Below are 17018 nucleotides of genomic sequence, written 5' to 3' on the forward strand. Positions count from 1 at the left end.
ACTCCGGCGTTAACTCCAGCTACAGTGTTTTCTGGAAAATTATCGTTAAACAAGAAAATGCATCTTATGATGCCATCATCTTGTATCAGTTTAAAAAGCCCACTTAAATGTTTTTAGTGTATTTTTTAAAAGAAAGGCGATCACAGTCTGCAGTGTACCAGATGTATCATATAATGCAGACACTGCTTCAATAATGTCACATCATTAACCTTTTCACCCCTGAATTCTTTGCTGCCATGTGCAGCTGCTTGCTAGCTGTGCCTCATTCCCCCAAGATGACACATCCTCTCATACTGACAGATCCCCCACCATGTGCTGTTCATGAAAAAGATCTTCCATAGGGACAAGGGGAGCAGCATAGTCTTAGTTGCCCTTCTTTGAGTTTTAGGCCTTTTCTGTGCAGATTTTTTGTTATTTGCTACTCTGTGCATTGAACCTTGGAGGGGAGCAGCTGGCCTCTGCTTAGGAAAACATCCAGAGAAAACTGCTTTCCCAGCACACACTAGTGTTCTCTCTGTTACCAGAGGATTTTATTTGAAGCAGAATTTTTTAACTAATAGATGTTCTTTGGGGCTAAATGTGTTTTATGTGGTTTCTATGACTTGTATGGTCCAGTCTCCACAGACAGAATCTCTTACCTGAACATGCAATTCAAAGAGTTTTAAAAGGGCACATGCAAGTGTTTAGAAATGATAGTCAATGCAAAATTTGAGGCTGAGCTCAAACCATTTTGAAAATCTGGCTCTTGGTGAACAGCAACTAAATCAGAACCTTAGGTGAAATCTCAGCCCCAGAAAAACTCGCACTTAATTAATGAGGCCAGGATATCACCACTCATTTCTGAAGTGTCCCTTTTTCTCTCATTATCGCCATAGTACTTGAGAGTGGAATTTGTCTCATTATGCATGTTATAGATTTATATGCATAATTATGCACACATATCTATATATCTTGAAAGGAAAGCACTCAAAAATTAGGAAATGCCAGATTTAATCCGGCACGTGAAAACTTAACTGGTCCGCCTTGTGTGAATGTACTATGATATTAATTACATGAGCATACTATTTTTTCCACAGGACCCCTGCCTCATCCAGTGCACGGGATGGACCACGTTAGAGGCATGAATCAAATCTGTGATGCGAAGAAGGCTATTGCTTGTAGGAACCCTGCTTCATTTGTTGCAGAAGTTGGATGGTGTATAGCAAATGAGGCAGAGCACAGCAGGAAGTGAAAGGATTGTCTCTTGGTTAAGGAAGTTGAATGCTGCCATGGAAAACTGGATTCTATTCTTGCATGTGCCACCGAGTTTCCATGTGATGCTTGGCAAATCAATTACATCAAACTTTTCACACATGGCCACTTTGTTTGGTGTCTATTTTATGGTGTCCAACTTGAGTCCCTGAGGTTGACAACTCACATTTGCAACTGACTCACAGAGTCAGTATGAGCTCTGCTTTGAAGAGAAAGTGTTTTGATAATGATTAAAATAATGTCCCCTCACCTCACAGGAGTATTGTGAAGATAAAATAATGAATTAATGTTTGGAAAGCACACAGATACTATAGCAATGAGCACCACAGACAAGCCCGGGAAGAAATTCACAGTTCCGTATGCAGAACAGGATTTAATAGTGTGCAGCAATAAGGCATGGGGCCACACATGGCACAATGAGGAAAACACAAAATATGGACTAGCTGCTTCTTCACTGAGCAGTGTCCATCCTGTGCACTGAATGAGGCCAGGGTCCAATCCACAATAAAACCAAATTTACAAACCTCATCCATTGTCACCAAATGAAATTCGTTTTTCTGGCCAGCCCTATGCATGGCTATGTGCAGATGAATAAGTGTACGTGCAAAAACGGGCGAGTGTGTGTGGATGAGAAAAGTCACAGAATCAGCAGAATCCTGAGATGAGAAGAGGAGCGGAGGAAGCAGCTGAGAGATCTGGGGCCTATGTACGTGTGCTGAGAGGAAGGGAATAAATAGATGGATGTGTTGGGTGGAGTTGTTTAGTAGGGCAGAATTGCTAGATTTGTTTTACCAGGTGGAATTAATGGATCTGCCTTGGGTCTGTATTGGGGGAATAGATGGATGCGTGTTGTGTGGAGGTTCGCTTGATGAACTGCGGTTTTGTGTTTAGTGATTAATAGATTTTTGTTGAGTGGAAACTATGGATTATTTTTTCCATTGAAACAGTCACAGGGAATAGATGGATTTGCTGTGGGGCGGAAGACCCACTTCCAAGTTTTGCTTGAGTCCCATCCAAAAATTAAAATCCTGTCCTCTGCATCACTGAATTAGGCATAAAATATGTCAATAAGGATAATTGATTATGATAATTTAAATGTCAACATAACTGTTTCATTCATCCTATATGAATGGAGAAAGAAGGTCACAGATCTGCTCACTTTATTGTGATGTCTCATTTACTGATGTCTCACTTTGACTCTACAGGGACATGAGGTTTGGAAAATACCATCATATCAATGTGTTTTTCAGCATCTAGCAAAGGTGAGCAAAGCTGTTTTCCGTCATTACCTGTACAAATCCATTCACTCATTTGCCACATTTGGCATTTGAAAAACCCAGTATTTAGTAAACAAATGTATTCAGACATTAGCTTGGGAACAATTTACATTTTTGGCTAAATCTTTTCGTCACGTCCTTTTGCCTTTGGAAGATCTGCCATCGCAATCATGGAAGACATGTGGATCTGGAGATGTACCTCTTTGGGGTGGGGGAATAAGAATAAACCATGCAGAGCCTGTTCCCACATTACTGATAGAATCAAATTTCCCACTGGCTTCTCAGGTTACTAGTTTGGAAGCTGTTCCCTAACACAGCACTTGTCCACACTTAGCCCTGGTCTACACTTACCTGGAGATTTGGCGGCAGTCGACGGGAGTTACACAAACTACGCAGAGTACCTTGCATAACTCACGTTGACTGCTCTGCTTCCCTTCTGCGCGCTGTCTTCACTGCACTGCGCCAACGGGAACAGCATTCCCATCGACACAGCGCTACGCTATTTGAGGGGGTGGTTTTACTCAGTCGACATTCTGATCAATTGAGCGGGTCTACACCTACTGCTCAATCGATCCAGAAAGATCGATCAGGTGATGGCAACTTTGCCGCTGTCAGTATAGACATGCTCTTACAAGTTTTACCTGTACAACTATGTCAGTTAGGGGCGTGATTTTTACCTACCCCTGTTGTGGACACAGTTATAGCTGTTTAAGGGTGCCTTAAACTGGTATATCTTATTCTACTTCCAAAACTAGAATAAGCTATACCAATGTAAGCACTTTAATGCCAGTATAATTGTGTCCACAGTAGCAGGGTTTTGCCACTTAAACTATACAGCTATAGTTAAAGCAGCTAAGCTTTCTATTGTTGACAAGCCCATATTGGTACAACTTATTCCAAATATTAGAGAGCTGCAACACAGATCTGTGGTCTGAATCAATCCCTCTGTATAAGATTTCTGTACCAGTTTTAACAGCATGGAAAAATATAATCTGGTTTACTGATGCTGCACTTACTATTGTTCATGCATTATAATATGGGTTTAAGGCCTGAATCTTTATTTCTTTGCACCTGTGGGAATATTTCCATGCAAAATAAGTGCAAAGTGGATATAAAACACTATCAAATCAGACTGGTAGTGTTTTATACCCACTTTACACAGGTGTAAATGATTACAGAAGGAGGAAGAGAATGAAGAATCAGGCCTTTTATTTGTCAGTGAAGTTTAGCTCCCTTGCCTAATGGAAAACCAAGCTTTGGTTGTTTATAGAATTTCTGCTGAAAACGTGCAGTACTATAGTTTAATCCTTTGGAAGTATGTGATATTAGTCTTGATACATGATAGTACAGACTCTTCCTTCTTTGGAACATTTTATACCCTTTGAAAATAGTTTAAAGTATCTGAAATGTAATACACTTAATTTTTTTGCATTTTCTATAGTAATATTGCATAACTCAGTTTTAGCAAACTTTAGCACAGACTTCACATCACTCAAATACTTAGCATTATCACTATATGCTGTTTAGAAATTAAAACAACATATGGAAAGTTAACAATCTCACAGATTATACCAGTTGTTGTGTATCATTTACAACAGATGAAGGCAATGATGTTAAATTGCTTCTCACGTTCTATTGACCTTTATTGCTTTCATATAAGAGCTTTGCAGCAGACATGTTTCTGATTGGCACTATACAAAACAGCATGGAAAGTAATTTCTTATAGATGTAATAAAAGATGCAAATAGGCTGTTTTATCCTTGAAGAATATAAGCACAGCTGCACAAGGAATCTTGAGAAAAAAAATATTACCAGCTGTCATCGCACACTTGAACAGGTGTTTATAGAGAAAAAACAACCCTCAGAATCTTTACAGTGCCCAAGACTGTTTTGTTTATGATATCCATTTCCTATAATCAATTTTATATATCACCTTTCAACGCAAAGCATCATAAAGCAATTTAGAAACTACGGCCCTATCCTCAGGTTAAATGTATGAGCATGGCTCTGCCTGCATGATGTATAAAAGTTGCCATGTTCTTCCCAGGGATCACTTAATTTCATTGCTGATTAAATTAGTGCAGGGTCAAGCAATGGGGAAGAGGCATGGGCAGAGGAAGATGCACTCCAGCTATTCCCAGTTTAGAGATCATTGCTAATTGGTGGAGGTTAGACCAGCCCTAAGATTGCTTCAGCTTGGGCCAGAGCTGGAGATGATCTGGGCAGAGAACCAGGAAGCTATAAATGAGCAGGAACTCAGCACATCACAGAATCTGCCTCAGAATATCTAGAAAGGATAAACTGCTCCAGAAAAAGTAAGAACTGACAAAAACTTTTTGTCTGAAATCTGCATCATACCAAACCTTTTTGAGATTCTGAATCATGTGCCTAACATTTTTATTATTTGTTATTTATTATTAATTATTAATTATTATTATTATTCAAATAGAATCCTGATGTTCATGATTCCAGCAGCCACTGCATAATATCACAAGAAAAGTCTTTTTCACAAGGTATCTGGCAGGAAGCAGATAGAACATAATTTTGCAAAAAAGCAAAACAAACTTTTTTCAATCTCAAATGAGTTCTTGAATTTCAGGCAAAAATTCTGTGACCAACAGAGCTAACAAGCTCTGCAACCATCAGTCACTGTGTCACAGTAAGAACATTATGAGATCATTCTGGTTGACTGACAGTGATGTAACGGATCCCAAATGAAAAAGAATATTCCATGGAAAGCCTAGATTGACAACAATCGAGCAACTGCAGGAGGTGTCCAAAGAAACTGTCCAATAGCAAGTTCATTTGCCACCTATACCTAATTTGTTCATGATTAATTACTGATGGTTCTTTATATAAACTGCTAGATTCATTAAACAATGCTTCACTGCTACAAAAGCATTATTTAGATGAGTAGTCCTAGCAGGCTATATTCATTACTGGTATAACTCTGATTAAGTTAGTGAAAGTACACCATGGTGAATGTGGCGCACTTACTTTACCGGAACTATCAGTTGAGTAAGGAGAGAAGGATTTTCCCCCAAATAAATAACTTAAGAAAAAGAGAGATACACACATACTTCTTCCAGTGTCTAGATTTATTTGGCATATAAGAATGATTTGTTTATAATGTATATGTGTGTGTACACACACACACAGAGTGTAAACAAACCATTCTTATATGTCAAATAAACCTAGAAACTAGAAGGCATCACTAATTTTTATTCTAAGTCATTTATCCAGGTAATTTTCTGTCAAGGATCTGTATACTCTGCAGCAAGATGAGCCTAAATTCTGAAGACCCCTCTTGGTTTCTGTGGCAATTGATGACATTTTGCAGCAGATTTAGATATTTTGATTATTATCCACACAGAGGAAAGATGGAGGGCACTTTGATTTAGCATACAAAGGCATAATAAGATCCAGTGTCTGGAAGTGGAAATAAGACAGTTTTTTAACACTGAGGATAATTAACCGCTGGAAGAGGTTCCAAAGGGATTTGGTAAATTCTCCATCACTTGGAGTCTTTACATTATGACTAGATATCTGTCTAAAAGATAGATTTGTGTTTAACAACAAGTTATAGAGCTAGATGCAGGACTGTCATTAAAAAAAACTAGACTGCACACAAAGCATGTGACAATATGCGTTAGGGAAAAAAACTTCATTAGTGGGAGTGCATGACAGCCTAAGATTCTTTAGTCTGCAGATGAAGTAAATGCTAGTCAAATGCCAGCTGAAGTGACTATCTTTCAGGTAGTCACTTTAGATGGCATCTTTCAGGTGGACTTAAGGTTGGAGATTTATGTGTACCTCTCAGCTGTTCCATATCATTAGGAACATCCCTCATTCTGAATCCAGATTTAAAAGGCAGACCTTGTCTTGTTTTTAATTACTTGAAATTATTATGAGGGAGACTTTCAAAAGCAACTAAGAGATTTTGGAGCACAGCTGTCAATGAGACTTGTATTCCAAAATTCCTTAGGTGCTTTTGAAAATCTGCTCCTATATATAGTTAAAATCCTTATTTTAATGCTAACTAAATCATTCCCACATTCTTTTAAGACTCCTGCACCACTATATTTCTTGTGTTCCCACTTAAGTGTTTTTGTTCACATTGTGTCCTATATGAAACTTGACAGGTTAATGAGAAACTATAAGAAAATCTCATCTCCTCCTTGTTTCATAAAGACAACCTAAGTATTATAAATAACAAAAGATTCAAAGCCTGCAAGGAAGAAGGGCTACAGAACTAATCTCAGCTTTTATTCTTGGCCTTTCTCCTCCTCACCCTATCAGCTGTAGTTCTGGGAAGGAGACCTAGTAACATCCATCCAGTGAGATAGATAAGAACATAAGAACTGCCATACCAGACTGGATCAATGGTCTATCTAGCCCAGCATCCTCTCTTCCGACAGTAGCCGATGCTATGTGCTTCAGTGTGAATGAACAGAACAGTGATCCATCATCTGTCATCCACTCCCAGCTTCTGGCACTCAGGGTACCAAGAGAATGGGGTTGCATCCCTGACCATCTTGGTTAACAGCCACTGACAGATGTATCCTCCATAAACGTATCTAGTTCTTTTTTTGAAGCCATTTAAGGTTTTGGCCTTCACATTATCCCCTGACAATGAGTTCCACAGGTTGACTGTGTGTTGTGTGAAGTAGTACTTCTTTTTGTTTGTTTTAAACCTGCTGCCTATGAATTTCATTGGGTGACCCCTGGTTCTTGTGTTATGTGAAGCAGTAAATAGCATTTCCTTATTCACTTTCTCCACACAAGTCACTATTTTCTAGACCTCTATCACATCCCCTCTCAGTTGTCTCTTTTCCAAGCTGAAAAGGCCTAGTCTTTTTAATCTCTCCTCATATGGAAACTGTTCCATACTCCTAATCATTTTTGTTGCCCCACTCTGTACTTTTCCCAATTATATCTTTTTAGAGATGGGGCAACCAGATCTTCACTCAGTATTCAAAGTGTGGGCATACCATGGATTTATATAGTGGTATTATGATATTTACTGTCTTATTATTTACCCCTTTTTTTCTTAACAGTTCCTAACATTCTGTTAGCTTTTTTGACAGCTATAGCACATTGAGCAGATATTTTCAGAGAACTATCTGCAATGACTTCAAGATCTCTTTCTTGAGAAGTAACAGCTAATTGAGCCACCATCATGTTGTATGTATAGTTGGGATTATGTTTTCAAATGTGCATTATTTTGCATTTATCAACTTTGAATTTCACCTGCCATTTTCTTGCTCAGTCACCCAGTTTCATGAGATCCCTTTGTAAATCCTTGCAGTCTACTTTGGACTTAATTATCCTGAGTAATTTTGTATAGTCTGCAAATTTTGCCATTTCACTATTTATCCCTTTCCCAGATCATTTGTGACATATGTTGAACAGCATTGGTTCCAGTACAGATCCCTGAGGAACACTGCTATTTATTTCTCTCCATTCTGAAAACTGACCATTTATTCCTACCATTTGTTTCCTGTCAACCATTTACTGACTCCTTATCCGACGACTGCTTACTTTACTTAAGAGCTTTTGGTGAGGTGATCTTGTCAAAGGCTGTCTGAAAGTCCAAGTACATTATATCCACTGGAACATCCTTGCCCACGTTTGTTGATTCTCTCAAAGAATTCTAATAGATTTGTGATGTATGATTTCCCTTTACAAAACCTATGTTGACACTTCCCCAACAAACTGTGTTCATCTCTGTGTCTGATAATTCTGTTCTTTACTATAGATTCAACCAATTTGCCTGGCACTGAAGTTAGGCTTACTGGACTATAATTGCCAGGATTGCCTCTGGAGCCTTTTTTTTAAAATTGGTGTCACATTTGCTATCTTCCAGTCATCTGGTACAGAAGCTGATTTAAGTGACTGATTACATACCACAATTAGTAGGTCTGCAATTTCATATTTGAGTTCCTTCAGGACTCTTGGGTGAATACCATCTGGTCTTGATGACTTGTTACTGTTTAATTTATCAATTTGTTCCAAAACCTGCTCTACTGACACCTCAATCTGGGACAGTTCCTCAGATTTGTCACATAAAAAGAAAGGCTCACGTGTGGGCATCTCCTCACATCTTCTGCCATGAAGATTGGTGCAAAGAATTAATTTAGCTTCTCCGCAATGGCCTTATCTTCCTTGAGTGCTCCTTTAGCACCTTGATTGTCCAGTGGCCCCACTGATTGTTTGGCAGGCTTCCTGTTTCTGATGTACTTAAAAAAAATTGCTGTTAGTTTTTGTCTTTTTCTAGTTGCTCTTCAAATTCTTTTTTGGCCTGCCTATTTATGCAGTGGTGTCTCCTTATGTCCCACACTAAAGTTAAAAGGGGCCTATTAGTCATCTAGAGATTTTTCCACATTGCCCAAAGGCAAGAAATACCTCTGACAAAACACCAACTGAAATATGTCAGGGTGACACACATTTTGCCTCTCCCCCTTTAATGCCTTTGAACTTGTTTTCTCATCACTTTTTTGTTGCTGTTGGCATGAGTGCACTTAAAAGCAGCATATCGTTAAACACAGAGAATGCTCACTGTTTTCTATTTTTTAAAATCCATTGCAAGCACTTCCCTATGAGCAAATAAGCTAACTCTATGGGATATATTTGATAACAGATATTCTTTAGTTTGGGTGAAAGGTAACAAGCAAGTCTGTAATGAATAATAAAGTACTTTTTAGTGACACACAGTCCCTATTCACTAATGATTTACACCCTAACAACTATTTTTGTGTAAATTCAACAGATGAATCTTACAATGCAACCCTCTTGTATAACTTGCATAAAATAGGCATTCATCACTGAGGATTACTCAAAATGGGGCTCTAAGCTGCTACGTGCTGCGGGTCAGGATGCACAGTTCCAGACAGGGGTGGAGACCAATGGAGAAGGCTTGGTTTTAGCATGAAAATGCATGCTGTGTCAATTCATGAGCACAAATGAGAGATGCACTTTTTAAAATATAGCTAGATGCAAAAGTTAAGGCTGCCCCAAACACTTTCATGGCAAGTAATCCATGTTGAAAGAGACCTTGGCAATAAAACAGGGGTAACATTTTTATAGGCGTGAGCTGTTCAACATTTTCTCCAATGGAGTCATAAGCAGCCCCCAGCCTTCCTACATCAGGCCCAATTGCTTTGTTTCACTGTTTGTTTGCTGTTTTTAAAAACAAACATGTTCACTGTAGTCCAAAGCAATCTGCAGCCATGCCACTGCAGTGCTCTCTGCAAGATGACAGAATACTTGGCTGTTGCATTGTCATTGATAACCACAGTTCCCCGCCTCTTCTCTGGCCTTATCTCTCTCTCCTTTTTGGTTTTCCACTCCCGCGTACAAGAAGGATTAAGTATGCTAAAGTGACTTTGCTATGAGACTTGTTTTCTGCACCCTTCCAAAATTGTTTACTACACTCCCACTCCAATAGCTGAACTCCTGAAATGCTGGCCACTAATGTATTGTTGCCCAATCATTCAAATCCCTTAGCCACATTTTAAAAAATCATGTTGCTCCTCTGTGCAGTTTTTTTCCTTCTATGATATAATTATAGTCTTCAGCCTGATTGAACTACTAACAGAGAGTTAACAGAATTGTCTTTCAAGTCCTTTTAGCTCTACCTTCACCACACCAGATATCCCTTCTGTTTCACTAATCCTCAGGTAAAACAAAAGTTGTAACATCAAAGTCCAAGAGACATTTAAAAATATACACAGTAAAATTTATATTGAAGAGTCAGGATTTGAAATACTATTTTTCCAAAAAATAGATTTTAAGGAAAACACTTTCTGGTGGTGGGGTGGTGGCTGCTGAGTGCACGTGTTGGAATGAACAGTGTATGCCATGGAAAAGATTTTTTTTCTGCTCTCTGGAAATCCTCTGCAGTCTTTTTCCACCTTGATGAACTGATCTTTCACAGGGCAGTAAACAGAATCTGGTTTTACCCTTATTGACTGAAGTAGTTTTGCTGTGTTTATAATGTCTGTTCTCAAACAATGACCTCTCTCTTCCTGTAACACTTTCTTTAAAAATAGAAGGGAGGGCAAAGAGTGCAGGGGGGCGGGGGGGAGCTAAGTGCTGAAACTTTCACATGGGACAAGTGATTTTGAGTGTCCACTTTGAATTTAAGGAACTGTCCCAGACTGAGGAGTCAGCAGAGGAGGTTTTGGAACAAATTGATAAATTAAACAGCAATAAGTCACCAAGACAAGAAGCTCCCAGCTGTGCATCGTGATCCAGCAGCCCCCCACAGGCCAGTGCCCCCTTGGTAGGCAACTGCCTGCCTCCCACCCAGTCCGGCGTAGAGCCAGGAGGCGGGCTGCAGTCACCCGATCCTGTTGCGTACCCCCTGTGGTACTCTGAAGTACCCTCAGAGGTATGCGTACCCCCGGTTGAAAACCTCTGACATAAGACACAGTCAACCTGTAGAACTCTTTGTCAGAAGATGTTGTGAAGGCCAAATTATAAGTGGATTCAAAAAGAGAATTAGATAAGTTAATGGAGGATAGGTTCACCAATGGCTATTAGCCAAAATGATCATGGATACAACCCCATGCCCTACGTATCCCAAAGCCTCCAATTGCCAGATCCTCGGACTGGATGCCAAGGGATGGATCACTCGATAATTGCCCTGTTCTGTTCATTCCCTGTAAAGCATTTGGCACTAGCCACTATCGGAAGATAGGATATTGGGTTTGATGGACAATCGGTCTGACCTAATACAGCCATTCTTATATTTTTATGTAAGTTCCCGCCTCATTTTACAAAAAGGTTTTAGGATGCAACACTGGGGAAAGGATGGTGGAGAAAAAGAGCTGCTGCCAGCAATAGTTTTTGGCATTTCAGCAAGACTGTATTTCATACTGCAAAAGTCATTCCACTTGGCATAGCATAGGTTTATAAATTTCCGAAAGTTTATAGGTTTCCGAAAAATAGCAGGAAGTTATTAGTATCACTTTTTCATTTCAGTTGTGATTTATTGTGGGTGACAATGAACAAAATTTTTTAAGGTTTACAACAGGGGTCGGCAACCTGCGGCACGCATGCCAAAGGTGGCATACACGCACTGACTTTGAGTGACATGCAGCGCCCTGGCCAGAATCACACCGCTTCCAGCCCCAAGGAATGCCACACCCCCCCTCCGCCGACACAGCCCTGCCCATTCTCCACATGGGCCGAGCGGCGCCCCTGGCCAGGAGCCAGGCTGGACCCTACAGGAACGGGCCCACGGGCCCACAAACCCACCGCCACTGCCCCCCTGCCACCGCCATGGGGAATGGGCCTGCAGACTTCCCCTCCGGCACTGGGAGGGGGTGGGAAGAGATCTGGCACAGCCTTTGCTGAAGGTTGCCAACCCCTTGTTTACAGGAATATTCCATAGAGTTCTGGTGTCGACATTTTAAAATGGATGTTGAAAAATTAGAGAGGCTGTAGAAAAGAGCCACAAAAATGATTCAAGAGCTGGATAAAATGCCTCCCAGTGAGAGACTAGAAGAGCTTGATCTGTTTAGCCTATCAAAAAGAGGATTGAGCAGTGGAGTATGAGCATGAGGAGTAAATACCTGGTACTAAAGGGCTCTTTAATCTAGTGGAGAAAGATAAAACAAGAACTGGCTGAAAGCTGAAGCCTAAAAAAATCAAAATAAAAATAAAGCACATATTTTTAACAAAGAAGAGTATTAACCATTGGAACAAACTACCAAGGGAAGTGGTCTTGAAATCAAGACTGGATGCCTTTCTGGAAGATATGCTTTAGTTAAGTACAAGTTATTGGGTTCAATTCAGAGACAACTGGATGAAATGTAATGTCCTGTGTTATACAAGTGTAGGAAATCCAATGGTCCTTCCTAAGCTTTATGAACCTAGGAAATACATTTCCAGATAAACTGGTCTCTTTTGATTTTGTGTTTTATTCAGAGATATATTTTCTGTAAATTTATGGGATTTCTATAGATTTTCTGTAAATCTATCTTCAGTTTGAAAGAACTTTGATTAAGAAAATCCCTTTTTACCTGAAATGATCAGTTAATATATGCCTGTACTTCGCGAAGCAAAATAACAAAATATTCCCAATATTAAACATACTACAAATGTTCCAAAATGTAGCTGAGGTTAGCAAGTTTGATCATTGATTATTTGATTATTGAGTTGATGCGACAGAGAAATTTTGGGGGCTTGATTTCTTCTGATGAACTTTTAGAGACTCTGTATGCTTCAAATAAAAGCGCCTCCAGTTTGCATGGGGTAGCTTCACTGACCAAATGCTTATAGACAGGGAAAAGTGGCGAGGGAAAGGAGCACGAGGAGAGGGCGATGAGGGAGCTCAGCAACGGCCTGGGAAAGCGAAGGGCAGAGGCGAGCGGAGCCCGGCAGGTCCAGCGAGCGGGCTGCGTCGAGGGAAGAGGGCAGAAGAGCCGGAGCGGAGCGAGAACTGAGCGGAGCAAGACCTGGAGCGGGCGCAGGACAGGGCAGAGCGCGACTGCCCGCAACGCGCCGTCCTCTCCCGCTTGCTCCCAGGAGCCGGGCGGCGGTGCGGGGGGCACGACCCGGTGCAGGGGATGGCGGCTCCTAGCCTGGCTGGGGAAGGGGCGGTCGGCCGGGTGGCGGGGGAGGGGAGGGCTGCTCCTTACCTGCAGATAGGGCTTGCCCCCGGCCACCCCTCCCAGCACGATGTCGGCCGACGCCATGGCCCCGGTGGGAGAGAGGCCGAAGCCCACGTAGCCCAGGGTGCGCACCTCCAGGCGCAGGGAGATGCGGCTGCCCTGGTGGCCCCACAGGAGGCGGTATCCGGCCGCCCCGTCCAGCACGGCGCTGTGCGGGTAGCGCCCGGGTAGCGCGGCGGCGAAGAGCCCGCACAGGAGCAGCTGCAGCAGCGGCCAGCGGCGCATCCTTCCCACCGGGGCGGGCGCGGGCAGGCTGGGTGCCGGAGACGTCGCCGGGCTCCAGGCAGCCCCGCTCCGCTCTGCTTTGCAGCCGCTGCGCGGCGCGGGGTGGGGGCCCTGCTCAGCCCGCCCCCATTGCGGGCGGCACCGGGGCGGCCAGCCCCGGCTGGGAGCTGGGAGGGGGCCGAGAAGGGGGTGGCTTTGTCCCCTCCCCACCCCCCGCCGGCGAGGTGATGGGGCGGGTCACGGAGGGGAGGGAGGAGCTGGGGGGAGGGAAGGAGGGACGCAGGGGTAAGAAGCAGCAGGGGGGAGCAGGGAAAGGGAGGGGGCGGCACTGGAAGGGGGAGGGGGATCTGGGGGACCGGAATAGGGGTGACGGGGAGAAGCGGCTGGGAACCCACGTGGGGTTTTGTTTTCTGCCCCCCCCCCCTTTGTTTCGGTGAGTCAGGCGCTCTAATCCCCCCCCCCACACACACACACACACACTGACCTCCCAATGAGCCCCTGGCCGGCTGCGGGGTCCCCCCCCCCCTTCTCTGGGACACTCCTGCCGGGGCCGCCCGCAGGCACCACACCTGGGTGAGCCGCCTGGCCAGCCGGCCCCGGCCTGACAGGACAGATCCCAGCCTCCCTCTGCCCTGGCGCCTGCCCAGCGGCCCTCCTGGGCTTGTAGGTCTCCCTCCCTCCCGGGGCTGCCGGCACGGGCGAGGCGATGCCGTGTTTGAACCCGCTCTCCCGCCGGCGGAGGGAGGCAGGGGTTTGCTCTGTCAATGCTCGGATCCGAGACGCGCTCTCGTCTGGAAACCTGCCCGCTTGAGACAGTCCCAGCCTCAGAGCCGCCGGCCACACACTTTCCTTTCCACCGCCCCGGCTACGGGACACACGGGGGCAGCCGCAGGGAACCTCCAGTGGCTGCCGCGATTCAATGAAAGGAGGCCACCGCCTAGTGTAAACGGAAACGCGGCGTTTCCCTTTCTGGAGATCAGACGCTCAATGGCCCCTTTTTAGGGCTGTGATGACAAACGGAGCAGCTGGGAGGAAGGTGGATTCTAAAGGCGCCCCGAGCAGCTACACCTGGGGGCTGGCGCTCACCGGGTGCTGCTTTCTGCCCACCCCCACAACACCACCGGCTTAAGGTTTGCATGTCAGCACATTAGGGCTCCGGGCAGGAGAAGTTTTTACAGAGACATCAGAGCAAGTGCAAGGTGGAGAACACGACTCTTATGCGCAAGGCGAAGGCTTGTGGGTGTGAATGGAAAACACGCCTCCCATAGCACCATTTGCGCCTAAATCGTCGAGAAAACCTAAAGGTCAACGTGATGGATCTGTTTTTGGAAAGGTGGGCGGCTTGAAGAGAATCGTGACTTGACAAAGTGGCATAAGCAGGGAAATAGTTTTTTTCCGCCTGGGAAGAAATCGGTGAGACCTAACCCCACACAGCCATATGCGCCCCATCCTTGTATATTGCTAAAATGAGCAATAGGAATGCCTCAGGTCAGGTGTTTTCAGGTGCCCCTTTAACTCACAATCTAAGGTTTTTGAGCTCTTTCTTGTTTTATAAAAGCTGCCCAAACACATATTCCAAAAGGAAACGTTCCCGTCCCAGGGCAGGTCATCTCCAGCGTTCTGTATCTGAAATCGATAGCGTAGGCTCCCTTTTCTCAAGGTTTCTGGTGGTAGGTTCAGCACACAGGGCAGATGTTCTGAAATGGAGGTCCCATGAGGCAGCGAAGAGCATTGCCTCCAAGCTACCAGCCTTGCTCACTTTTAAAACTACATATCCTTCACTGGCCATGTGTGTTAATTCGTTTGGAAGTCAATTATCATGACTATGCAGAGATGTATCCAGAGATGGGGTGAAAGGACCTCTTAAAAGAGCAGACTGGTAATTTCAGGCACTAGGAGGAGGGGAAAACTGAAAGATCGCATCAGAGCTGGCACGCAAGTACAGGAAGGTAATATACTTATTGATTCTCAGTGGTTTACCCTTTTCTTCCATCTGGCCTCAGCAACATTCCAGATCCATTCCCATAAAGGTGTTGGGGAGATATATAACACCTGTCTCTTGACTAACCAGGAGATGAGCCACAAAGCCATCCTTCCTCCCTAATAGAGTTGGGAGTGGGATTTCTGTCAAGTTAACCTGAATGCTTTAATTACTCCACAAGTTGCAGTCAGAATACAGTTACATTTCATATGCCACTGGAATATCAACTTCTAGCCCTCTATGGTTAGGAATGTCTCAGAGACAGTGAAGTCTACATTTCTCTTGGAGAAGTGTTACACCCCCATAAAGGCAGAATTAAACAGAAAAGAAAAAAAGCATAAGGTCAGATATGGCAAAGTCTTAGGACTTGTCTACACTTGAAATGCTGCAGCTGCACCACTGTAGATCTTCAGTGTAGACACTACCTATGCTGATGGGAGGGGTTCTTGCATCAGCATAGCAAATCCACCTCCCCAAGAGGAGGTTAAGTCAGTTTACCTACGTAGCTCAGGCATATGGAATTTTCACACTCCTGAGTGACATAGCTGGGAAGACCTAACCTTTTAGTGTAGACCAGGCCTTAGTCACCCAGATAGTCTCCTCTGGTCCTTAATTTTTAGTTGATAGAAAATCAATTTAAAAATTGAATTATTCTATTTTGTGCATTTGGATTAATTTGTGTCTCAGTGTAGATGGCTGTCTGCCAGTCAGATGAAATTTTATGAAAACCAATCAAATCAGTACATTTAGCAAATTAACAATGCCTTGTCTCTAGACTCATAAATGAGCTGTCCATCAATCCAACCATGACTCAACCATGACCAGCCCTTATGTTTAGCAAAAATATTGCACTAGCATCAACATAGAGCTTCCAGAATAACTCCGCATATTGTGAATTGCTGATGCATGGGATACAAACTAGCAGAACAATTCTAGAAAAGAAGAAGATAAAAAAACATAAGCAGTAATAATAATAAAAGCTAATGGGGAATGAGTGAAAATATAATTGAAAGCTAATTACCTAAATATCAATCAAATCCAAATAATTTAAAACAGAAATAAAAATAATCCTTGTGTTCTGTTCCTGCGCCCATTGACTTCAATAGTTCAAGATCAGGTGCCTGGACAGCAAGTCATGTAAAGAGAAAAATGAGATGATTAATGTTTAGATCCTGTTCCTAAGAGGTGCTGAGCACCCACACCAGCCATTCATTTAAACAGGAAGTAAAGGTGCTCAGAACCTCTCAGGATGAGGCTCTCAGGGCCCAACAGATCTTAAAACTACAACTATGTGAACACCATGGGAGTCACTAACATTCTGCACCAGCTCTAGTGACACAGAGAATGACTGAAACATACAACTGGTAGAAGAAGTAATTACCATTCAGACACAATGGGCTGCCAAAGACACATTAAAGGTTCTCACCGACCCATTTTATTAACATTTGGAACACAAAAAAACAAAACAATAATAAAAAAATAAACCTGCAAAACTATATTAGACTTCAATGACTTAATACTGTTTCCATAAAGCAAGATTGAGACCTAAAAATGTCTAAAATGCCTAAAAATCCTGCACAGAAAACAGGATATTACTATAATATA

The 17018-nt window shown here is 43.0% G+C and overlaps 1 protein-coding gene across 1 annotated transcript in view; it reads right to left on the reverse strand.

Annotated features, from left to right (window-relative positions):
* Window positions 1-13466, reverse strand: part of MOXD1 (monooxygenase DBH like 1) — a 76189-nt gene extending 62723 nt beyond the window's left edge. Inside the window, exon 1 of the mRNA XM_067546798.1 lies at window positions 13175-13466. Within this exon, the coding sequence (XP_067402899.1) occupies window positions 13175-13432 (258 nt within the window). The 5' untranslated portion in view covers window positions 13433-13466. The remainder of the gene's footprint in view (window positions 1-13174) is intronic.
* Between the last annotated feature and the right edge of the window lie 3552 nt (window positions 13467-17018).

This window comes from Emydura macquarii, unplaced genomic scaffold (assembly GCF_026122565.2).
Source record: "Emydura macquarii macquarii isolate MOO-44397 ecotype Brisbane River unplaced genomic scaffold, CSIRO-AGI_Emac_v2 contig_1146, whole genome shotgun sequence".
Taxonomy (NCBI): Eukaryota; Metazoa; Chordata; order Testudines; family Chelidae; genus Emydura; species Emydura macquarii.